At 38.6% G+C, this 26,043-nt stretch overlaps 2 protein-coding genes across 4 annotated transcripts in view; both read right to left on the bottom strand.

The window, feature by feature from the left end:
- Positions 1 to 9,116: 9,116 nt before the first annotated feature.
- Positions 9,117 to 12,927, bottom strand: timm21 (translocase of inner mitochondrial membrane 21). The gene is made up of 6 exons (XM_020609607.1): positions 12,393 to 12,927; positions 12,026 to 12,080; positions 11,831 to 11,928; positions 10,335 to 10,408; positions 9,925 to 10,030; positions 9,117 to 9,669 (listed from the first exon to the last, which is right to left on the bottom strand). The coding sequence occupies exons 1-6, from the start codon at positions 12,732 to 12,734 to the stop codon at positions 9,577 to 9,579; spliced, it is 768 nt and encodes a 255-aa protein (XP_020465263.1). The 5' UTR covers positions 12,735 to 12,927; the 3' UTR covers positions 9,117 to 9,576.
- Positions 12,928 to 14,669: 1,742 nt separating this feature from the next.
- The window catches only part of neto1l (neuropilin (NRP) and tolloid (TLL)-like 1, like), a 63,849-nt gene continuing 52,475 nt past the window's right edge, over positions 14,670 to 26,043 (bottom strand). The window contains exons 9-12 of one of the 3 annotated variants that reach the window (XM_020609639.1): positions 24,609 to 24,722; positions 18,486 to 19,113; positions 17,576 to 17,650; positions 14,670 to 14,972 (exon numbers count right to left, since the gene is read on the bottom strand). In XM_020609639.1, the coding sequence (XP_020465295.1) occupies positions 17,590 to 17,650; positions 18,486 to 19,113; positions 24,609 to 24,722 (803 nt within the window). In that variant the 3' untranslated portion in view covers positions 14,670 to 14,972; positions 17,576 to 17,589. Of the gene's footprint in view, positions 16,676 to 17,575; positions 17,651 to 18,485; positions 19,114 to 24,608; positions 24,723 to 26,043 lie in introns of all 3 variants that reach the window. The other 2 variants (XM_020609640.1, XM_020609641.1) reach the window with 2 other exon arrangements.

Consider the following 26,043-nt stretch of genomic DNA (forward strand, 5'->3'; position numbering starts at 1 on the left):
CCTACCTACACCATTATACATTCATACATTAGAGTTACACCGCTCCAACACCCTCTGGTATCTAATAGGAAACAAGATCAGATGCAAGGGGGACAACTGGGCTGCAAAAGAATGCAATACAATTAGTGGTACAATGTCTCCATTTCCAGCTTTTATAACAATGACGTATTAAGAAATACTAATCTGTTATGTGACAAGAAACAGAAGGTTTAATGTAGAGAGTACTGCTTAGAGTATCTAAACATAACGGTGAAAAAAGGGAGAATGTCAGTGATTAGGAGTCTGAAACTAAAATTTAGAAACACAGAATGCATAAACTTGGCAAGTGGCCAAAATCTCAGTTCTAAATTTGCCAGTAGAGTGTCAAGTACATGAGGCTGTTTGTGGAAAGTTAAAAGCATACTTTTTGATTGGCTGCGTCAGCACAACTAAAACAGAAATGAATAAATGCTGGACTTAAAGGCATCAGATTCTAGCAAAATGATGCTTGCATTCTGATCACCGTGTACACAAACCCACAAATCGTTTCAGTTACAATCTCCTCACTATATGATTTACAATTCATGAAGGCGCATTACCACGCCAACGATACTAGTGACTGAAGAGCTGACCAAGTAACTATTAAAAATACACCAGGGAACCACAGTGTTACACTAGGTGACAGGTTTCTTCCTCCTCACAAAATACATGGGGTATGTCTTCTTTCAAAAAGAGGCTTAAAGAGCATGAATGCCATCACTTTTTACCTCCCGAGATAAGTTAAAGCCATTTGACTACTGCATAAATGCATTGTCCTTGTCTGTGTTAAATACATCATTTAAAAAGTCAGTGTAATGATGTAAATAAAAGCTATTTGGAGTCCAATCAAAGCAAGAGTGGAAATGTGGGTTTGAGTTTATTATTTATTAGAAGCATCTGCTGGAGTGAACTGCAGAGTGAACTGCCTTGTATTTAATAAAAACCCTCAGAAAACATACAATCAAGAACAGTTGATTTGCATAAAGCTGAAAAGGTTGACAAAATAAATGCCAATAGTTTAGACATGCAGTCCACAGTTAGACAACCTGTATAACCTGTCTAATTTAGGGCTGCACTGCTGCCTCTGCACCTGGACAGCTTTCAACCATCCAGGGAAAGATCAATTCCTTAAATGATGAGCTCAAAGAGCCACTCACACCAGACACCCTAAGAATACGAACTGATCTGAAGCAGGTCTATGAGGAAGAAGGGGGGGGACCCTCCGGAATGGTGTGTAGATCTGGTCCACAGATACTGGAAACACTTTAGTTTATTGATACCAGAGAAGGACTGATCAATTTTACTTTTCACCATCACCAAGTGTTTAATGAGTACGCTCAATAAAGATAATTATTCTTTGTGTTATCTTAGGTATAATTTACTTGTCTGTATATTTGAATTTCATAAAGATCACATTTTATGATCAATTATTGCAGAAAACCCAGGTAGCATAATTTCAAAAGAGTTCACATACTATTTCGTGCCACTGTACTCAGGTTACTGACTGGCGTTTGTGGGATTAAGGAGTAGTAGTTCTAGGTTTATAAATGGCTACTTGAGTTGATTTCAAAACTATGCCAAAGCTCCTGTGCAGCTTATCTCCTTTTCACTAGCATACAGCCAGGAAACCATCTCTACTGTGAACCTTGTACTCACAGTCACCTCTGCTCTCTACAATAGCAAGTGAAACTACGTAAATATGGTGACCACAGATCAAGTCAAGGTGAATCTGGCCCAATCATATTTGATACAGCCTACTTGTTTGTTTCATGGTGGTGCCATCAACTGATAAAACTAGTACTGACAGCCAGACTTTTGTCAACCCCTTGCACCAAGCACAAACTGGTTTTAATTTACTGGATGTTGTGACCCAGAAATAAATACCCTTATTGGAGAGCAGGCAAGAACTGTGGCCTAAAGTTGTAAATGAAGTATAATGTGGTAGTGTGTTATCAGCTCGACAAATGAAGCAGCAGATGCATAATATAGTACTGCGTCTCAACTGTGTGTGTGTGTGTGTGTGTGTGTGTGTGTGTGTGTGTTACCTCCAGAGACTGCCTCATATGGTGGCGGTACATCCAGCTGGGAGAAGGATGGAGCTGGTGGCAAAGTTGCAGAGGGCTCCTCTATCGACAGGTCGTCCTGAACACCATACCAACTAGGCCACACAGATGTTTGCTACAGAGGGAAGGAAATACAGACAGTTAATGGTAGACAAAAAAACAAAACAAAACCAAAGAAAAAACACAAGTGCATATACACACACACACACACACACACACAGTTAAACCTACGAGTGCAAATGTCTACACTGTTAACACCATTAAGACACTTGCTGGGCTGGTTATACTATACACATCTCTGGAGAGGACAGTGCTGTTGGTTATGATAATATTGGATTTATTCAACTGCTTCTCCTTGAGCCTTTTAAACTCTTTAGGCCAAGACTGACACGTCCTGAATCTCACAAAAAAAAAAAAAAAAAGCTGGCATAATATTCTTGCAGAAGATGAGCTGCCCATTTGCTCGTCCATGTATATTTAACATCAGCCTGCCAGCATTTAACGTTTTCACCCCAAAACTGACTGAGCCATGTTACCCCCACCCCTCATAAAGCAGTTTACACAAAACACAGGAGCAAGACATCTATCAGTTGGGAGGCAATGGCTGCATGATTACATTAGTCAATCTCCTTACATACAAAGCCCTTAATGATCAAGCTCCACCATATTAGAATAATATAACACTTGACTGAGTGCAGGTCTGCCTATGGTTCTTAGAGTTTACAAATGTACAATGGGAGGCAGAGCCTTTAGCTCTCAGATTACTATGGAAGCTGCTCCTAGTTTGGGTTCCGAAGGCAGACATCATCTCTACTTTTAAGATTACCCTTAAAACCTTCCTTTTGATAAAGTTTATAGTTGGAGCTGGCTCAGGGGACTCCAACCCTTAGTTAGGCACCTCTTCTCCCCTGGACTCTTGAGCATTAGTAGTGTCTAACACATGCTAGCTCTTAAAACTCTCCCATCACCTCTGAATATTTTTTTTTCCCCCTCTTCTCATTTTAAAACTAATCTTAGCCAGCCTACTGCAAGAGTTGCCACAGAGAAGGCACTCATGCCCTTGCAGACTGATGTCTTAATTTGCTTATTACTGTCCTGTTCTGGGTGTGATAGGAAAAGAGGAAAGCTACAACCAGATCACAGAATCTGATAAATAGGTACAAATATCCTATGAAAAGTTATAGGGCAATTATTCAGTTTGTTTCCCGAAGGCCGAAATACAAATGTTGTGGTCTGGTATCGGTCCTTAGGCTGGGTGTTGGGAAATCCCCACCATTATAACACAAATATTTTCTGAAGAAATACAAAAACTAATTAAATGGGGCCTTTAACACTTCATCTCCTCGATTTCTCTCTAGGGGCTACATGCAGCAAATATTTTCCCCTTCAATTCATATCTTTTCAGGTAGCCCTGAATAAGACCTGGTGGGTGACTCTGCATTGACATCTCCCCCAATTGTGTTAGATTCATTAAAGGCCACAACTCCAGTCACCTTGGCATATCTACAGAACACATTCAGGGTGCTGGGTTATTGACCGTGGGATCTCCCTGCTGCACATTCCATTAAAATCTAAACATGGAACATACACCAGAGACTGCAGCAGGAACAGGGGGGGGTGCACAATGATCCAGGAGATGAGTAAACTGAAGAGTTACAGGATAAGTAAAGAAGTGGTGGGGGCTAAAGATGAGAAAAAAAGAAAATTCATGCAGGAGGAGGTTGGAGAATTTGAGCTGGTTACTGGACATGTAATTAGCTAGTATGCCTAATAAGGACTCAAGAAACCAAAGATGGTGATTTTAAGTTGATTGGCTGTTCTCTCAACTCAAAACACTTCACATAGCGCACAGCATGCCTGAGGAAAGCCAAGGCAGCTCCGTTTTAGCTACAATTTTAACTGAGGCATTTCCTGTTGCACAAATGTTCCAACACAAAAAAAGTCTGCCTTTTAAATGCAACTGCAATTAAAAAAAAAAAAAAGTGAAGATGGGTTAGTGTCAAGATTAACAGGAAAACTGAACTGATTTCTGATACTTGCATTTAAGAGTCAGTTTTTCTAAAAGTTGTTCATATAGCATCTTTTACAGCAACTATGCGTTAGTGAGCAAACTGAGTAAGAGTTAGAAATGAGTTGCTGAACCATCACAAAAACCCATTTTAAAATGATTCAGGGACCATATCTTGAGAAGGACCTGAACCTTGAAGATTGCTTTCAGGTGTTTTACAGAGGCAGTAAAGCAGAAAGGCCCTGAGGAAAAAAAAAAAAAACTAAACTAATAACTGCCTAAACCTGCAGCACAGCCTGCAGGAAAGACTCCATACAAGCAGGTGGTGAAGAAAGGCATTACTACACATACTGTGATACCAAAAACAAAATACATTTAACTAGCAGTTGAAGGTGAAACAAGCCTGTTCATTGCATCCTATTTCAAATATGAAAATCATGTTTCTACAACATTTGAGAAACTACAAACCAAAACTAAAGATAGCTACGATGGCCATCTCACTGATCGAGTCTGAAAGAGCTGCCCAAGTAAATTAAAACATGAGGGCATCCTTTTTCTCTGAATACATCGTCTGTAAATCAGCCTACTCCTGTCCTTACTGATGATATGCACATGAAAAATATCACATGCATGATTCAAATTTCACAAACTTGCTTTAAAAAGCATCCATTCCCACATCGTTACTAACTGAAGAACTGTCAAAGATGTGACTGGCCTTTCCAGTCTGACTTTAATAAACAAAGAAAAATGTAAGCATACAAGTAGATGCAAACCAGAAACATGTACCTATTAAACCACATTCACTAAATAGCCTATCTTGTTATTCTATTCAAAGAGTGACTAACTGAAAACCACATGTGCTCTTGAAAGAGCAAACTCCTCTGCAAAAAAGTAACTGTGACCTTGTTTGACTTTCCCCCCTCTTTGACTTTTCCCCCCCTCTTACTCACTTAGTGAACCACACAACTCTCAGCCTACTTAAAGACACACTAGCACCCAAAACCCTTTAAACCTTTGTACGCTTAGTCCCAACTAGAGTGAAGATACTGTCTCGATCACAGGCATCGGAAAAGAAAAACCTGATCGTATTTAAAAATGTGATAACTTCGCACTACTGTTGTGAACAAACATAGCTGGAAAGAGGCACCATTTTAACAATGTTTTGCTATGACTTATTGATCCAGAAATTTATAACCTGTGAATATTACTGCCACTTTCCTGTAACGTTAGTCTAGTGCTAACATGACTTAAGTATATTAGTATCCATGTTAAATGGGTTAGCAAATTCTTTCAGCTGTAAAACAGGCCACATTTGTTTTATTTATCTGCCGTTATTAACCAGTACAAAGAAATAGTCAGTCTGTTTGATTAACCTGATAAATGAAACATTTGTTCAAACACCGTTGATTAGCAAGTTGCCTTCTTATATTTCTGTTTGGATCAAGCCACCTCCATTTTTTTTTTTTTTTTAAACATTCATTTTTATATTGCCTTTTTTTAATTTTAAAAAACACTCATTTGGCTTAAGGTCCTCGCTGCACCGAAGAGTTGATTATGGTAGGGAAAACCTTGCTAACAATGTTAAACACACAATGCACATGCCCCTTTCTGAGATCGAGACAAGACAGCAAAAATGCGGTCAATTCCCAAACAAGACCAATACCTTCAAAATGACGGATTTCAAGTACTACAACACCAGGCCAAAGTCAACAACTTGACTTGCTTTAAGTTTCTGAAGAGGTTTCACCTCTTTTCAGAGAAGCATTTTCATTCCCAGGTATTTAACTTCAATGAAGTTAACATCTTCAGAGCAACTGAAGTCACATGCGAGGATCTCAACAGACAGTGATTTGTTATCACTGAATGATAAAGTAGAATTATTATTTTCACCATGTTGCTTTTACTTTCAGTTCCTGTTGCATCAGCACAGCCCCTGGTACGAGGGCAAAGTAACAGAGCACTGATAAAATATGGGGTGAAAACCTTTAATACGGCCCTTCAACGCAACCGTGTCTGTGGTTTAGGTTTGACAGTTAATGACCAGTTCTTAATCCTTGCAAATCAGGCAAAACGACCAATTGTGTTATTGTGATCATAAGAAGCTACATTGTTAAATATTAATTTATTTTTTAGACTAAGCAGTTTTTGATTCGATAAATGGAATCAGAGGTGGATTCAAACTCAGTAGAATGCTCTTGAACCCCACCGCTACCAAGAGGATTGGTACTTACACTCTGTCTCTCACACATCTGGTGAAGGTAGGCCCTTCCTCCAACTATGACAATCTGGGCATTGCGCGGGTTGCTCAGGTATGCTGCCAGCTGCCTCTGTCTTGACCGATACCAGCACACATAGAAGAATATCTTGATAATGATGAATATGATGACGACTCTGAAGGGGAGAGGAGCAGATTTGTGCTTTCATTTGAAACAGATTTTTTTTTTTTTTTTTTTTTAACAGTACAAGTTCCAGTAGTTTATACTCACATGTACCAGTACAGCTCCATTTCTGTGAAATATCAATCACTGAGAAAAGGCTTTCATATCTGAGGTATAACTTGATAGTCCCCAGCGAAAAAACAACTTCCCCTGAAAACAGTAACAAATTTGAGTAGTTTTAACCCAAGAAGCAAAATAAATGTTAGGTTTATAAAATTATAATACAGGTAACATGTTAACACTAACTCGTGCTTATAAATAGAGAAGCTTAGAAAAAAACTAGTAGAAGTAGGTTGAGACAAAACAGTTACTGTAAAAAAAAAAAAAAAAAAAAGAGCGTGCTGTTGACTTACAGACCCCAGCCTCCATTGACCTAGCTACGTTACCCAACTTAGAAAAAAAAAAAAACATAAAACACGATTTTAAACTTACTTTATAGCGACAACTCTTCAGTTCGGTGGCAGGGTTCGGGGATGTGGTGCGAGGCGTTTAGAGCTCCAGGAACCAGTTCAAGCTACAGCTAGTTTAGCAAGGTTAGCAGGTAGCAGGAGGCCGCTTCTCTATTTACCCATACCGCGAATAAAACTTAATGGACCCGTTTTATGAAGTCATCTTCTCGGTCAGAGGCTAGTTACTCAGCAAACTACTCGTTAACTTAATACTAGAGAAGCGTCTAGTCCTACAAAGTTAAAGCTAGCGATAACAGACATCAGACATCCCCGTGTGTCCAACACAGCCCCTGATTTCAGTGGGCGGTGTTCACGGGACAGTTCTTCTTCTGTGTTTCCAATAAACAGCCCCCCGCGCCCCCGCTTCCGTATATAGCAGTAGTTTTGATAATCGGTTAGTTTTTACGTTTAAGTGCCGTCAAACTGTGGGTATGTTTCATTGATGTATGGAGGAGCCTATCTCAGCACCCTCAGCTAGAGTCTCGAAGAGCGTTTACTCACGTGCCAGATGACAGTGAAGTTGCCTTTGAATCGAAAATAAAAGTTAACTTACAGCACAAGAGACACATACACTGACCAGCCATAACATTATGAACACCTGCCTAATGCTGTTTACATGGGAGTCAATGTGGCAGTTGGTTTGCACTCAGCAGCTCACTGTGCATCTTCTGTTCACAGTTCTACTGTCAGGAAGAGCACACTTATCCATTTTCACATCAACTTCAAAGAGTGAACGTTCACTTGCTGCCTAATATACCCCCCCCAACCACACTGACAGCTGCCAGGAGATCATTACTGTGATTCACTTCACCTGCCTGTGGTCACAATGTTATGCCTGGTCGGTGTATACTTTCTTATACCTCTTATTGTTGTGAAACTGTCTTAGACATCCTCTTTAAAGTTGTAGCGCTATTTGAAAGTCACTTTCAGTTTTGGTAATTATTTATTTATTTGGTAATCATTTATTTAAGAGAAAACAGCAAAGACAAAGAAATGATCTCACTTTTCAAATCTCAACACAATTAACAAGCAACTTAAAACACAGTTTTAGATTTGTGAGACCCTTATTCTAATTCTAGAAATAGAATTTCTAGACCATATAGGACCATTTTCAGCTCAAAAGCCACTACATTTTGACATGGCAAATCTGGACTAGTGTTTTTAAAACAATTTCAAATTTGTGAAACATTTATTCTGCTTGTGCCTGAAGTCTACCTGTTAAAGTCACCCACACAGAGTAGTAAAGAGAAGTTGCACCGCAGAGCTAGGTCAGTGTGGAGAGGCCTGCAGGACATATCAGCTACAGGAAACCATACCCCAACACTGGAGAACCATCACATCAAATAGTGTGAAAGCATTTTGAGTGTGCTGCAATGCATAGAAAAATGCTACAGGCCAGTACAAGTCTATTTACCATAGATGGATCAATTTATTAACCCCCAAAAGTTAATTGTGGAATATACGTTTGTTATCGTGATTGTGCATACTGCAATCTACTATGTTGCTCTGTTCTGTACACATGACATTGCTCTCCCCAAGGGATCCTTTTTCCCATTACATGTTTCCGGGGAATTTCTCCTCATCCGATTTGAGATCCTAATGACTAACTGTAAAGCCCCTTGAGGCACAACTGTAATTTGTGATATTGGGCTATATAAATAAAATGTGAGTTGAATGCACCTTAGGAGACCCTTCTGTTAATCTCTTGAACTTTACATACAGATGGCACACTATCACAATATGACAATGCCATTGACCTCACTTGAAGAAGTGCCGAGTCTGAATATGGACTGGAGGTGGAACAATTGGCCCTCTGGTGGGATCACAACAATCTAGAGCTGAATGTGCTTAAAACTGCATGACTGTGTCATAATATCATACATGTATAATATTGTATAAAAACATAGCCTGCATGTATAACTCCAAATAACCAGGGTGTCATTTATTCACTCATGACGAGTCTCATAGTCTGCTTCACCACTCAAAATACACAAAGGATTATAAAGATATAAACTTTCAAAAATTATCTCAAGGGCCACACCAGGTTGTTCTGTCTTTTGATTATATGCCTCCATCTAGTGGACACTGTTTTATAGTACAACCAACTATCCAATGTTCTAATTAAAATTACAGTACTTCTAATGTGCTAATCTAAATGGAAAGCTCAGTCCTAGTGACACAGTGTCTCTCACACATACACTAAAATATTTTGATAGTTTTTCTCATCTGTCTGCTCCTGGGACATTTTTCTTACAATTTATTTATCTATCATTCATATTTTACACATATAAAACAAACTTGCTTGTATAACACATGTATGATTTATAAAACAATACAACAGAAGAATGATCATTTATATCTGTAAATGAGGCTGTGCTTTGCACAGCTCCTCACTAAATGTTGACTAGGACTTTGTTGGAACAAAGTTTAAATGAGATAAAAGCAAGTTATTTCTGACATTTGGCAGCTTTTAATAGTAAAATTTACATCCTCTGCTATTTGTTCAATAACACAGACCTTCACAGAGACTCGTTCCTCACATTTGACATTGCTTTTGTCAGTGATGTTAAACCTTTGAGTGGCTCAGTCCATTTTCCATGTTATCGGTTATCTTCCACAACAATGGTCCTTCTTGGGTAGGTGTCTACATCCACAAATATGTAACGAAACACATATTTCCCAGTTTCAGGACTCTGTAAAAAGACAATTAATTAGATATTTTCTGGTCTCAAACACTCTTAAACTGGCAGATATTAATAAAAACAAACAAAAAAACCACAGCAAAATAACACCTATGTACATGTGATTAAATTGAGTTTTGGCATTGGCTTCAATTTTTCCAATTTTTAAGTGTTTCTAACCAGTAACAGTTTATAATAATATACAGTATTAGTGCTGGTTTTACTGACTCTTGGCATGCTGCATGAAGGCACAGGAAAAATACCAACCTCTTTTGACTCTGAATGTACAGTTCCTTTGAGGCCTGGCTCAGAACCTTCAATGTAAAACTTCAGTCTCATATGCTTCAGTCCATCCTTCTGGTACTCCAAATGACTAAGGAGAAAACACACAAACAAGATTAAAATACTGTAATATCACAGTACTGCCAGCACACAGAAGTTTACTTACCCATAAATCTAAGATATATCCTGGAAGTGGTGCAGACACTTCTACTTGTTATGTAATTACAGACTTGTTTGTTTTAGTATCATCATGTTGCTAGCAGATTGTTTGAATGAATAAAAGCATTTGACAGTTAAAGTGAAAAAAAACTAAACATTTATTTACATCAAGTACTAATAATAAATAGCTTGTTTGGACATTTGTTTTTCCCCCCCAATGGTAACTAAATTCCTACCTGACTTGTTGCCTCCTTCCTCGACGGGTAGTCTCTCCGTAGCACTTGATGGGCTCTCCAAATGCACCAATCACCTACATTTTCAATAAAGAAAAATATTTTATTGCACTTTACAGCAGGAGATGACTTAAGGAATTGCAGTTCACTGAAAGTATTGTTAACCTGCAGCTGGAATTGTTATGTACAGTTACAGTCCACATTTACATAAAATCACTTTAGAAACTGGCAGAATAGATACATACATAATATTTGTCACAATAATATCATGCATTCTGCGCAACACTCCACAATATACTGTATAGTGCAGGGGTGGGCAATTAATTTTTACAAGGGGCCACATGAGAAACCTGAACTGTGTTGGAGGGCCGAACCAACGATAACTTGAACTTAATTCTGCTCAGTATTCATTATCTCCCATTGTAAAAAGCAGTAAATTATATGTGTTGATTAGCTGCTACTGGTAATCAGAAGAATAAGAATTTCTATAAATATATGAAATTGTGGTGTAGGTCAAACAGGAAAATACTCCTATAGAAGTAATAAACAGTAAAAACAAACATTACATCACAGTTCCATTTTATTTTCAACTTCACATAACACTGAAAAGGTGTTTTGCAGTATGGTAAAGATTTGCATTTTCAGTTCATTTTACTTGTTCAGTGAAAGAAATCCAGTCTGGCTTTGGCTTGAACAACTGCATTGAAATCTGGATTTGTTGAACTTCATCACTGAGAATATCTGTTCACATATGTAGGTAGATCCAAAGATTTACTGCGATGTCCTCAACCCTTCTCATCACAGTGCGTCGAGAGAGGGGACGTTCTCATATGCGCCCTTTTTCTCCAGGCATATTAGTGCTGCAGAGTCCAACAAACACTAAATTAAAAACTCACCGCCAGAAAAATGCTTACTTTTTCTGGTGATTTTGTCGGATATGACATAACTCGTCTTGAAAGCTGCATCTCTGCATATGGAAAGTTTTGTAAAAAGTCTTTGTTGGTTATGCAGTTTCACTAGCAAAGCATCCGACTCTCTTGCGCGCTCTTCATCCGACAAGTTCTTGTATTTCTCCTCATGTTTGGTCACATAGTGGCGATTCAAATTGTAATCCTTACACACCGCTTTACCTTTGACTTCTGTAAACAAATACTTTCCAGTCCATGTTTTGTTGAAAACGCGGCATTCGGCATCAACTTTTCTTTTTTTGGCGTGAGTTGACATTTTGAGCTGGCCAACATCACCTGTCTCTCACCCAGTTCACCCATTAGGTCAGGGATCTTAAGTTCACCTGTGAACTTTTTTCATTCATGTTCTGATTTGATGGACCTCACCCGGGCTGGACAGGGACGCCCAAAGGGCCGGATGTGGCCCGCGGGCCGTAAAATGCCCAGGTCTGGTATAGTGTGTGTGCTATTGGAGAAGATGTCTTTACATTACTGAATTGTTTAGGTCCAAGAACACTGTTTGACCTCAGCAGTCTGGGATCTCAATCTTACCTCTGGGTGTGACTTGACTTTATCAAAGGCTTTTCCATAGATTTTATTTGGACTTGAGGAAGAAAACAGCTCCTGAAACACCACATAAAATAGACCACCTGAAACAAAAACACAACAAAACATTTAAATGTTATACTTTAAACGAGATGATAAACCTGCTTGTGATGGCAAATTAAATCTTGATGTTGTAGTCACCTGTAACTCCAAGCCCGATGAGTACAACTATCAAGTAGGTGAAGTCTCTGCCAGCGTTCTTCACTGTAAAAGATTGAGGATGGAGGTAGTAGAAACTAATAAAACAACGTTTTATTAGCGTTTAAACACTAAAATACTGTTACCTTACACAAATTTATGTTCTTTTACAAGTAGTGCAGAAACAGTCATTAGTGAAACAATAGTTTGCTGTGAAGTGAGTGCTTGCTTTATTCATTTAATAAACTAGTATAGGCTTTTGATATTGGACAAACCAGGAAGGAAATTACATGGACCTCTGGTTACTTATGGTTGATTCTTTTCGTGAACGGTCCTTTCACTTGTTGCACGTTGCTTTGTTGTGTATCCCTTGCTTAACTTTTTTGGTAGCTGAAGGTTTTGTGCTTCCACCCTGATACCTGAAAACAGACTTATCTCTCTCCTCGGGGCTGCTTTTATTTTTGGCCGTAGAGTCGACAGAAATACCCCGCCGCCTTTGTGAGGATATGAAGCAGCCTTCCACTGGTAGAACAGACGAAGGAAACGCGAGTCTTGTGAGGAAGGCCGGACTTGATTCTGGTGATACTGTCCTGTGTGTATGGATGAACAGGCGAACCTGTGTGACTTTGCATGCCTGCACGGCGTACTTTGTCGTTGTTTGTTGCAAACTGCGACGCACCGCTTTCAGTATCTGCGTAACGTTATAAGCCATGATAATGTCCTCTGCGGGTTAACTTAAACTCTAATTACCCGCATCAAGTTAGCATGGTTTCTAGTACCGTCAACAGCAAACTCACACCGTGCTGTAAAAACTGCCGTAACTTACCACAGGTTAATAATGATATAACTCGAATATACTCAACAGTGCTACATGAGAAGTCTGCGCAAAACAGACGTGTATTTGTAGCGCCGAGGCGCATGCCTTTGTCGTCACGCATTGTTTGTGGGGTTCATGGGAGATTGAGTTTTTAATGCGTGAATGATCGAGAAAACAGAAATTCAGCGGTTCCCAGGGGAATTGAGAGCCCATGATTGACAGGGCTAGGGGGTGAAAAGTTGAATGTTAACACTAAACACAGGCTTTAAATAAAAAAAGACAAAATGATGTTTTCCTTAAAAAGTAGTTTTTTGCCTCTTAGACGATTTTGCTCAGACACCAAATTCAAAAACTAAATCACTGTGTGAGTAGAAGTACTCAGATTATTTATATACAGTGTAAAAGTAGCAATATGCCTATTGCAGTGTGAAAGTACAACTAAAAGTTCTGCTTTCAAAGTGTTTCATAAGAAAAATACACAAGTATTAGCATTAAAATATACTTAAAATGCCCAAAGTAAAAGCACTCTTTATGCAAAATGGCATATTATATTATTGGATTATAACTGCTTATGTATTATTGTTTTGTGTTCATCACATATAATGTTGCAATATTTGCCTCTAAAATCTAGTTAAGTTAAAGTACGAACTAGCAGAAAATGAAAATACTCAAGGCACAGATACCTCAAAATGTACTTAAGTAAAAGTGCTTAGTTACTTTCCACCCCTGCTTTAAATTGTTTAAGCCTGCCATAATAGAGTTTTTTTGGCCACTTGGAGGCAGTTGAAACAAACTGAACACAACACATACCGCACATTTTCATCTGACATGAAACTATATCACATTAGTATTCATTTCATGTGCGCAGAGGAGGGATAGTGGTTATATTGGTAGAAGGATGTTGGAGATGGAGCTGCCAGGCAAGAGGTCAAGTGGAAGACCAAAGAAGAGATATATGGATGTGCTAAAAGAGGACACGAAGTTAATTGGGGTGAGAGTAGAGGATGCCGAGGATAGAGTTAGGTGGAATCAGATGATTCGCTGTGGCGACCCCTAACAGGAACAGCTGAAAGAAGAAGAAGAAGAAGAGCATTCATTTCATGTCATGTATGTGTTTCTCAATGAATTTAGTCCACTTTCTTTGCTCTTTTGTGGTTTCCACCGACTCTGGACAGAATCATCTGGCTCTGATCCACTGTGTTCAGGAGCTTGTTAACTTTTCCTGTTGTGCTGGGCATGTAGCATACAATGGATTCAGAGGTTCGGTTGTTAAATGTTCAGTAATATTTATTGTAAATTGGAATCAACATATAAAATATACCCCAGTTTGTTGTTGAATTGTTGAAATCCTTTCAAATGAACTCACACCTACTAATCTTCAGAAAAATAATATGAGGGAATGGCCTCTGTATCTTCAGTGGCAGCTACAGTCCTAAAACCGATAGATTAGGAACTAAGATGAAACAGGCAAAATAAATGATCACAATATAATCAGTAAACATCAGTTTATTGAAAACATTCTGTCCAGCATTTTCTTGGTGTTTTCAAATCAATATGCAAATGTATTTAAAGCACCACAATGCGATGACGTTTGTCAAAGAAATTACAGAAAAGTAACTAATACTGGGTAAAAGTAAAGGTCAGTAAAATCATGTTTGCACCCATTTATGAAGTTTAACATCACATTATTTCATACATCCCTGTCTTCTCAACGGGGCACCCCAAATCTCTAATGTAAAGACATGACATCAAATTCAGCAGCTGAAATATACAGTTTCATACTTTGATGATTACAGGAAAATGATTTTTTAAAACCTGATTTTGTTTTTTCTCCATCTTTACATTAAAGGTACTCTATTTCTAAAAAACACTTTCAGGCCTAGATCTGAAATGATCAGTGTTCCATGGCTCATCAGTTCTAGCCAGTGAAACACCTCTGCAGTCCAAAGCAAAGGAGAAAAACTTGGTGCATACACTACAAACCTTGTTTTAATTTTCTCATCACAACACTTCACACTGGTAAAGTTGCTCAGGGCAACAGTTCACTCAAGGGGTACAAGGGAGAGAAACCTTAGCTCCAAACGCAGTCAAACTTGGCAAGTTGCAGAGGAATGATGCACCTGTCTGATGTATCTGCAGAGAAATGAAAACACTATTACTTTAATTCTGTCCTGGGCCCTACACTTTTCTCATCATGGTGCCTAGGCTGCTTGTAGTTGAATTGGTTCAGACTTGTTAAATTACTGCTATGTCTTCCTCTATCTATATACTGGCAGATAGGTTTGTGGTTGTGTGGGTGTTTCAGAGACAAAAAGGCAGAGTGAAAGGTGTAAATGTCTGTATGTGTGTGCTGTTTCGAACATTTTAATATCTATGGCAGAGAAGCAACACACAACAACAATGAAAAGAAAATTTTATTCATTATCTGCAGGAATGAGTCTGTGTGGATGGAAGGAAAAGAGAGTGAAAGCATGGATGTAAATTATGTATGAATGACACTGAATACAGAAAATAATGTACACATAGTGGAAGATGCCATAACATTGACACAGTTAGAAGAAAATAGGACAGTAACTGAACACAAAAAAAGTGACATATACATAAGTGTATGTGTGAACTGCATGTTTATGTCCCTCTGAGCTGAACTTTTCCATGTTTTTTTGAGCCTAAAGGACAAGCACATACAGTCAGTTAACTTGTCTGTCATTCTCTAAAGCAAATCAGTCACAACAAATAGACCAAAATCTAAAACAGATGAACAGAAGAACTAGATACCAAAAGCCAGTAAAACAAAGAAAAAAAACAAAGTATTATTGTTATATATTTTTACAAAGTATCATTGAAATCAGCCCTGAAAGATAATTTGAGTAACTATAAAAAAATGTTTCAATATGCCATAGTATAAAAGTTTGTTTTAATACAAAGATGTTAAGCTCCTATAGAAGACAGTCTGAAGATGAACAGACCTGAAGTAATTATGTTTGCCAAAAAGGTTTTGTCAAAATAAAACAACTTATCAAAAAGGTTAGTCAACATATTTAAAAGGGAATACGAGTTTAAGGAAAAATTATTTGTACAATTTTCCTTAGCTATACAACTTCATGCAAAGCACTTTAATAATTTTATGATGCTCCTTAACCAGTTTTTATGCCCTTATGAGTCACATATTAGTAGATGGTGTGCTTATCATATTTGAATGATAGTATGTTAATGTTTTAATGGATAAAAAGAAATCATGCACAAGCTATACAATTGGGCCTTAAATTGTTATACCTGTTTCAGCTTATTCTAACAATATTTAATTAGGTTAGTAATTAACTGAAATTAATTCCAATTTCAACCAATAACACAAATCTTCCTAAATTTGACAAACTGCAAGTATTTATAATTTGCTATAAAAATCATAACCATTTCAAAATACATACATGCTTTAAAATAAATTGAATTTGATCACAATAATGCTGATACCTCTGAATAATCCTCAACAATATCATGTATGTTTCTGACCAATAATCGGTAATCAATAATCATGTTCCTTATAAAGGTCGATACCTTTTCATTGAGACAAAAAATCTGGACTGACTACATTATGTTAAGCACAAAACTGGTTAATTTTGAAAACTTCCCACTTCACATTACAGCTGAAGTATTTTCATCTAGTCCTTTGTGTCCATCTTTACACATGAATTCAGTATCCTTTCATTAAAGTGTCCCTTCATCATCATCCTCATCCTGATCATCATCAGCATCATGCTGGTGTAAATCTCCGTTCCGCTTTTTCATATGTCAGTGATGCCCGGTCGTACTGATCCAGGATTGCACTACTCTCAAGAAGTCTACATGATGGAGACAATGCAACATAATGAAGAAGCACGCACACACAACACGACAACACATTTTTCACACTAAAAGACAAAGCAGTGGGTAGCACTTCATGTTACTGTCTCATGATGTGAATATCAAGCTGAAAATGAGACCTTTTATAGGTTTTCTGAACAAATGTAACTTTATAATGATCACTAAAAAAATGCCAAATAATTTGATATATTACTTAAAGCAACCTCTTGAAAGCACAATCATGAAGCATACACGTGAAATGTTACACACAGGCATAAATACTATGCTTCACAATTAACCAAACACAAAATCAAATGCTACATATATCATGCAAAACTACAAAAGAATTCTGTGCAAGTGTGTGGTCAGAAAAATATTTGTAAATTACAAAAAGATTAAATGATCTCATTGTGCTTTCTTTACCGTGGGCAAAAAAATCTAGCTTATGTAACTTAAGGAAAATGTCTGGCACATTGTTTTACTGATACTGTACATTACTGATATAAATTATTTGCCATAGGCCTACTGGGAGTAGAAGTGAAGAGGTTAGACATATTTACTGAACATTTTAACTGAATGACAACTTAAGATGATTTTAAAAGTCCATGCTAATTAATGTTCACGATACAATGTATGTCTTCTGGAAAAGAGGACATACAGTAAAATTAAGCATCACAATGACAAACTCACTAGGAGGACAAGATGGCTGCAAGCAAGAAAATTATCTTGGTGAAAATGAACAATTAAAACATTAAAACAACAACAAAACTGAAATTAAATATAAATGCAAAAAATCTAAGAAAAGGAAAAACAGCTTAGATAAAAGTATATACCAACAGAGCAAATAATGTCTACACAGTAACATATAAAGATGTTGATTTTTGGATAAGGGTGCTTACCTTGAGATTGTCTCTTAGACCCTAGTTGTGTTGTACTCTGATTCATGTTTGCTCAAAGAGCCAATGAGGCAGAACCTGAAATGTCATGGCTCTTTCATTTAATATCAAACTCATTTTGCATAGAGAGGTCAGAATGCATAATATTCTATATAACAGCTGCAAACATCATTAGTGCTTTGCTACTCTCTGGGAGCCCTGCATGCATGTTTTTACACAATTAATACACAGTCAAGAATACAGAGCATATAGAAATGCATGCAGGAGAATGTGTACTCTAAGTACTTCACAGAGTGTTTTTGAAAATGTATAAATTTACTTTTAAGCAGTCAATGTGCAAGAACACAGCAAATATGTTTTTTTTAAATAGAAAATGTCCTTCATGCCAAAATGTTCGGATATATAGAATATATCATGTTTTCAGTATCACAGTTGGGAATACAAATGCATATTTTATACATACATGTCAATGTTAATAAAATGTATTATCTCTGTGAATATCAGGCACTAATTCAAGCCCTTGTGTTGACAGTGAAACTGGACTGATGACAGAATTAACATCTAAGATGTGTATTTGATTAAAGGTTTCTGACAAACAGAGTAGTACAGTGGAGTTTAGAGAGTAAGTTATAAATCACCATTTGAGAAAAGAGTGGGGGGCCCTTATAACCTAGCCATTTGTGTATAATTTAAAATGCTTTTAATGATATAAAGGAGAGAAAGAACAAGGATCATTGCAAAAAGAAGCTTTTCACAATGAAAAAAATGTAAAAGAGAGAGGAAGAGCAAAGCTAAGAAAAAATGTAAAAAAAAAAGAGGGAAGCAAAAATGTAAGTACCCACGCACATTTCAAACATCCCCATATTTAACTCTAGGGCTGTTGTTCCCTCATCAGAAATCTATGGATACTGACCGCTGTACTGCCTTTTCGTGGTGTGAAAGTCGATGGCTGGTGGTGGGAACTTCCTCCAGGTCTTCGTCCAGGTCACGTCCATTGTCTGCTGCCTCTTGGGAATAGCTGTGCTTCATCACCAAGATGCTCCTGCGGTTCCCTGTGGCTGGCAGCAAGGGCCGCACTGCCATTGGTGGCTGTGGAAAGTCTGTGAGCAGAGTGGCATCTGCTGTGTCATGAACACTCAAGTTTCCACGGCTTCCTCGTCCACTGAGTGACAGCTGGGATATGTGAGCAGAGCCTGGATTGCACAAAGAGCCACAGTGGTGATCATGGACACAGCGTGAGGAGGCACGGCGAAGGGCATGGTAGGTTTCAAAGTCTTCTGCCAGGTCTACCAAGTCTGCTGAGGCTGCTGTGGCTGTGGTAGTGCTCCGTAAAGTACACAGCTCATAGTGAGGTGGCTCAAAGACCTCCTGGAATATGGTGGGGTCAAGGTCCTCACGCTGCAGGATGTATTTTTTGCGTGGCTGTTTGATCTGAACGATAACAGAGATGATGAGGAGGATGAAAACGATGCAGCAGGTGACACCAATTATAGTTCCATTTGTGTTGTTCAGGTTGTCCAGAATGTTGGCTTTTCTCTTCTCTGTGCAATGGTAGAGAGACAGCAAAACAAAAAAGGGATGTTTATGAGAATATAAACAACACAGCCATTTAAGATGTCTTGAAAAATGTCACTACTGGAAAACAAAAAAACATTTGAAAGTGTGCTATAAACCTGTGATTTGTGTTTGCAGTTAATTGACCATTAGGAAGTAAAAGGTTAACAGTGGTAACTAGGCATGCCAGGCCTGTCAGGCTCTAGATTTCTCTGCATGTTTAAGTGGTGTACACAACGTTATGTCCCATAACTCACAGGTAATGACTCCTTTTGAACACATTACTTTATTGTCCTGTGCATACAACTTTGACTGCAACACAACAACCTCCTTTCCAGTACAATGCTGCAAGCTGCTGTGCACAAAGCTGCAACTAATGTAGCCCATACAGTAACAATACACATGTACAGCAAGATTACAGCAATAATATACATGTATATTGAACGTGAACCCAGTACAGGTAATCTCGATACACTGCCAGTTACCAGCATTGCCATGTGGCTTATTTTGATAGGTGAAAGGCTATGCTCTAACTTTAATGGAATTCAAAAATCAGGAACAGTAGTCAGTCAGTATTCTTTGAGATTACTTGGTCTAACCCAGACTCAGGCTGACCAGGCTTCAGGTCTGGCTACGGTGGAGGCTGCTCCACAGAAAGGTATGGGTCCCTGACCATGGAGTCCAAGTCCACAGTGACCCCAGAGTCTATGATGGAGGGTGATGCCACCTTCCAGAGCCAACCAGAGAGAAAGACTATCAGGTGTGCTCTTAAAACATTCTTTAGAGGTTTGTTAATCCATTACACCCTGTTTGCCTCTAGGTGGTAGAAAGCCATGCAAACATAGTTAATCCCTTTTTCTTGCAAACTGAGAAGAGGCAAACTGCAGGCTATTATGTGTGGTGATGATATTGAGAATCCCCCACCAAGGCAAGGAAATAGGTAACCACATGGGCTGTGACTAAACTAATGGTGACCACCTCTGGCCACTTTGAGTGGAGATTGTGTACAGCCATAAAGAAGTGCTGATGCTGTGGCATCCCATGGAGGTTCCCTAGATATCCAAATGGATGTGCTCCCAGGTGCTGGCCAGCCCTGTAATGGAATGGTTCCATTGGAGGTGGAGCTGGTGGACTAGTCTTCCCACTGATTAGACATGCAATGCAGTCTTTTAACTATAGTCTACATGTATCCCTACATGGCCTCACCCCACATCCCCATCGATACCAGGCCTCTACAGAAGTCCCCTGCAATTCTGCAATGCCCAGGTGACCTTCATAAGTCATGGATAGGTTATGTGCTGGCAAGATGCTGATAACAATTGTACAACATCCCTGGGTCACATAGATATCATTACAGCAGCATAGGTCTTACTTGACCTAGCTCAGTCGAGGCTGCCGAGGGTCACTCATACCATATGAACTTCACAAATGGGAGAGTATGGGGTCTTCCTCAAAGGTGAGCTGGAGGTCCTGGAGGGAAACTGTGACTTTGAATGGGGCAAGGGGCATCATAACTTAGTTGAATCTAGACTTAAGTCCTGTGGCTTTGGAGAGAATATCTAGGGTGAATGTGGGGAGAAGCTGTATTACTGCAGTCTCCCTGAACAGCAGTAAATCTACAATGGTTTGCTGTAAGTCCCAACTTTGAGGACATCATCAAACCTGTGAGGGCTTGTTGACGTAGGTGATAGGTTGTCATGCCCAGGAGTGAGGCAAGTTGGGCTGGGCAAGATGAATCAGGGAGGTGCTGCCCAGAAATCACATTATAGTGATGTAGGGTGAGACTGTCTGTGGTTACAAAAGTCAGTGGCAGGCACAGAGAAGATGCATTTCAGTGCAATGTGAAATTGTGGCACTGAGTATCCAGATCAATCATTCATCATCTAGGGAGGGTGCTGGGGCATTGGCCAGTGTCATCCAGGTAGATGACAACTCCAGGGATGCCATGATTTTCTGGAAGCAGCTGGAAGCAGAGCTGAGACCTAAAGGAACTCAACAAAAAAAACCCTGTGAGGTTCGAAAAAGCTATAAGGTTGAGGCTGCTGGGGTGCAATACAACCTGCAGTAAGTCCTGACGAAGGTCTAGTTTAGATAACACTGGAAACTGGCTTTAGATAACTGTGAAACTTGCCAGTCAGACTTGTAACAGTCACTGAAAAAGTCTACACCCATAAGCTTAGCTCCATGGTGGGACACATGGAAGGTAAATGACAGGAGAGCCTTGGTCCTGTAGTGAACAGAGATATCAATCTTGCCCACCAAGCTGAAAGGAGGAAGTCATCATTGATGCCACTGGTCCAGGAGATTGTGGTGATATGGGCCGCATGACAAAAATAAATAAATAAATAAATAAAATAAAATAAAAAGGAATTTTGGTACTTTGTGAGACAGCAAAAGGTCTGGACAGTATTGTGACACAGGCATCGTATGTGTCAGCATGCATGAATTCATTCGAGTGAACTCATGCTGCTTGCTGAGAGAAACAAAACCTCCATCCTCACTGTCAATGTTCTGTCCACTAACTCTCAAGTAAAAGCTGCTTTGAGTTATACTCACAACACAACAGTGTTGCTGTTTTGAGAGTTATACTCTCATTTTATTGTCCTGTCATGCCAAAATGAAAAGCCTGACAGGCATAGCAGCAGTAACTAAACCATAGTTTACATGTAAAGTTATAGCATCTCATAACAAATGGACCCAATAATGTACAAGATAAAAACCATTACTTTTGTGATATATCAAACAAAAAGGTCACATTCGTTCATGGATATAATTATTTATCACAACAGAAACCACAGACTAAGAGTGTGTAGAGAGCCAATGTGTGGGAATCTGTAACATTTAACTGCTGGATGAACTTTTAGTGCAGCACACTGAGCTTTAGTGACAGTAAACAGTTACATACAGGAGCATTTAAAAAAAAAGGAATAAAACTTGATATTTTTCCACTAAAGAGGACAAATGTGGGCACTGCAGTGGCTTAATGCATTACTAGAGCAGAGTGAAGGCAGAAGATAGAGTAACAGGCAAAACTGCCTCTTGTTGCCAAGGGTTGAAAGATACAGTATCTTAGTCTGAGTAAGGAATAGCCCATGCAGGGTTTACTTAATTGATGCAATTTGTCACTGGCTCTGCTGAAAAACCTCAGAGAACTGCAGAACAGATACAGAACACACAGGGTGCGGTAACAGTAGGCCGAAGGTTTACTGCAAACAACAACAAAAGCAAACAAAAAAGAAATAATAAAGGAAAGAAGAAATAGAGATTGAGGACAAATTTTTCCTGGTGAGAAACTGTGTGTGTGTAATGAAGAACAAACTGGAGCACATTTTACAAGGCCAAGCACTAGAGTGTAATGCCAAACACACACTGCATTAATTCAAGTGGGTGTTTCACTGCAGGAGGGCTCAAGGGAGCTGCTGTATAGATTTAATATTATGTTTTTGAAATATAGTGATGGGTCATTAAAGGTTAAGGCAAAGTTGAATTTGCAGTATAATGCAGTAAAAAAACCTTCTTATCCCCACATATCAGGTAATTATTGGGATGATATGACATACAAAGATGCTGCAATAAAGAAATCTCAGGTCAGACTGTAAATAAATAATTGCGCTGCCAGTGCTGTAACACTGGGGATCAATATATAGATCCAATGGCTTTTCTAGTAGTTTCACAAAGTCAGTGAATACACAAGACCTTGCTTGCCTTCATGCACTGAAACAACAACAAAGAAAAAGCAATAAAGCAGGACAAGTCTTTGGGCATCATCATGGACCAAGATCTGGATCAGTTGGGGCTGTATATAATATTATTTATTTAGTGAATTAAAAAGAAAAAATTTAAATACTTGTGACAAAATACAATGAAAGTATAAACATATTTTTAGGTATTATTTTACAGAGAGTTTAACACTCAAATGTTCAACCCAAAAACAGGCACTAAACAACATACTAACTGTCATCAGAGTCAAATATAGTCAAATCCTGAGTGTTGGATGGATATACATCACATCCCTCGCTCCTTCCTTCAGTCATTCACAACTCCCTGTATACTTCAGTAGACATTCAGCAGTTTAAGCTATACTGAAAAATAATCAAGATTCCTGACACTTTCAAATCACCATTATACAGTCACACACTGGTCATTGCCACATCTACACCTGCAAATACATTTTCTACATTAGCAGAAAGTAGTATATTTGCCATTGAAACATGAGAAGTTTTGAGTTGACCATAGAGTTCATATTTCACACTCAAAGTATTATGAATTATGAAAACTTAAATAAAACAGTGGATGGAGGTAGCTAGGATACATATCAGTTCCCTTAATTGCATCCATGTTGCCCTCACTTGTGTCTTTTCCTTGTGCCTCAGTCCTTCCCATTGAAGATATGGTATGAGGAGAGATGCAAGGAGAGAGGAAACAAGGAAATATGTTTTTTGAGAAATGAGACATCATTTCCTCTGATGCAACATCTGCTCCTGATGATGGTGGCTCTGCCGGATTGGCTGCCAGTTAGCTTTGTTGTGTAAACTGTTCAAACATCTGTACATTTATTATTCAGTTATTTAGCTGCATTCTCTGTTTATACTGAGCTCGGATCAGTCAGACCACACATTGTGAACATTTGTTCTCCATTGCTCAGAGAATATAGGTGCCTAAAGTTGTACCATTAATAACAGCTGTGTATATTTTTATGTAGTAATTATTTCCTTCTGCATTTATTGATCCAGGTAATGATTTGAAAGTTTTACAGTGTTTTGTAGAAATGGTTTATTAGCCCAAAATGTTTTTGACAAGGTGTAAATTTTGTTATATCACATCAAGCTATATTTCTAGTCTGACACATAGGGGTTTTCAGCCCCACATGACTGAATAGAAAAGATTATTCAAGACTTCAGACTTCAAACTTAAAAAAAAAAACATCTTTCTAATGAGTGTAGAAAGTTGTCCATGGTTCTTTTGTCAGTCAGATCTACAGTTAACACAGAGTCACAATGTTCATCTAGATAGTGAATCTGAAAATAAATAAAATACACACTTTACAGTCTTAACACGGATGTCTGTGCACTTCAGTATAAAACTGTGGTGATGTGACCCTTGTTCATGGTTCCTCAGAAACCCCTCCTTGTTTCTCAGCCCTCCTTCCTCATAACAGAAATGGAATGGAGGACAAAAGCAACCTCTGGGTCAAGTGAGGTCTGTGGAGCAAGGAACGAGCTAATAAGGGAATTGGGATGTACCCACAGTGAACTATATAGTAAGCAGAAAGTGATTTTGGACAGAACCCATGGCTCATTGTTTGTTGCTCTCCATGGTACTGAAACATTCAAACAGTTGTGTCCTTGTGTCTCTCTCCAAGGTGCTGAACTTTCTTTTTGAACCTTCAAAGATTCTTTCATGAGGGGCCAAGGGGTCAAAAGATTAAGGATTTATGTAACATCTCACCTTTGCATTGGTTCAGAAAAATGTAACATCTCACCTTTGCATTGGTTCTCATCCCAGGGGTAGACACAGTTCTGCATGCCATTACACACAAGCGTGTTGTTTATGCACATGTTACTGTGACAGAAGAAGGCATCTGCATCACATGGAGCTGGAAAAAGAAAGACTACACAGTTATCACTCTGAGAAGTTAATATAATAAAAGTGGATAACTTGTGGATAACACTGAATTTCCTGGAAAGTGTGTGTACTGTATGTGTGTGTTGAGAGATGCACCTATAACAAACCCCAAACAATCCCCTTCTGAAATGAAGTGAGGATGTAACTAAAAAGAACAGCAGCACAGAATAGAAATATGCTGTGGAAGTACCTGGACATTGCTTTTTATGTTATACTTAAGTTAATGTATCTAGTTATGTCCTACCATTGCACAAGAATCAACCATGCCCAGTACCATTTGCCTTGTGGGGAATAATGTGGAGGGGGAAACATTTGTATTTTAAACCCCAACAGTTATTTATTTTGTTACTGAACATAATGGATGGCTTTCTTTGACTGTTGCAGTAAAGGAAATGTTCTTCCCTCTGTCTCTCATTCTCTTCCTTTATCTCTTACTCTCCCCCCACTCACACACAACACTGGCACGCTGTACTATAGCAGCTTGCCAGTGGTATGGCAGAGCTGGAAACTATTTGACAGTGTTACTACTGTGATGTATGACTGTTTTCATCCCAGCAATCATCCCAAGTGAATAATAACACATCAAATTAGAGTGACTTATCTCTATCTCTCTCTATCCCATCCTGTGTGGGCCTTTGCCAGGATTTCCCGACTCACATAGGCCCTCTGTGTGTTCTGATATTCCTCTTTTCATTTTCTCCCCCTACCTCTGTTTCTCCTTCTCTTTTATAATGTGTATGCCAAACTTGTGGCAGTCCTTTCTATTAATAACCACCAGGTGGAGCACAGTCCTTCTCTTCTGAATTTGTTGAACGTTCTCATCTCCTTCACACATTGCAGGGCAATACCAGATGTTATAAAGCCCGCAATCCACACTGCTAAGTAAATTTTAAGACATACTGTAATAAAAGTGCCATTTTGGCCACAGATAAAGTAAATGTTCACAGCCACTGCTGCAAGCATAACTTACAGTAACTTGAGTAGCTAATGAAAATAGTCTGGATGTCTGCAGATGGGGGCTCCAAGAGCAAAGAGGTTTCCTCAGTGATGTGCTGGAGACAACACATGATTATCATGAATTTTTAAACTTCAAATAGCCATTAAGAGATACATTTATTTCATAAACTATTTCTAAAAGATGACAATGATGTGTCTTTATTCCCATACTCAAAATCCTTCTCATGCATCTCTGACAGTTCATGTTCTTCAAACCAGTCAGGTTTCAGTGACCATTCTTTAAAGGTCACTGTGTTTCTATCATTCTCTCTTTCAATCCTAAGGTTGTGCAAATT

Source organism: Monopterus albus, unplaced genomic scaffold (genome assembly GCF_001952655.1).
Source record: "Monopterus albus unplaced genomic scaffold, M_albus_1.0 scaffold100.1, whole genome shotgun sequence".
NCBI lineage: Eukaryota > Metazoa > Chordata > Actinopteri > Synbranchiformes > Synbranchidae > Monopterus > Monopterus albus.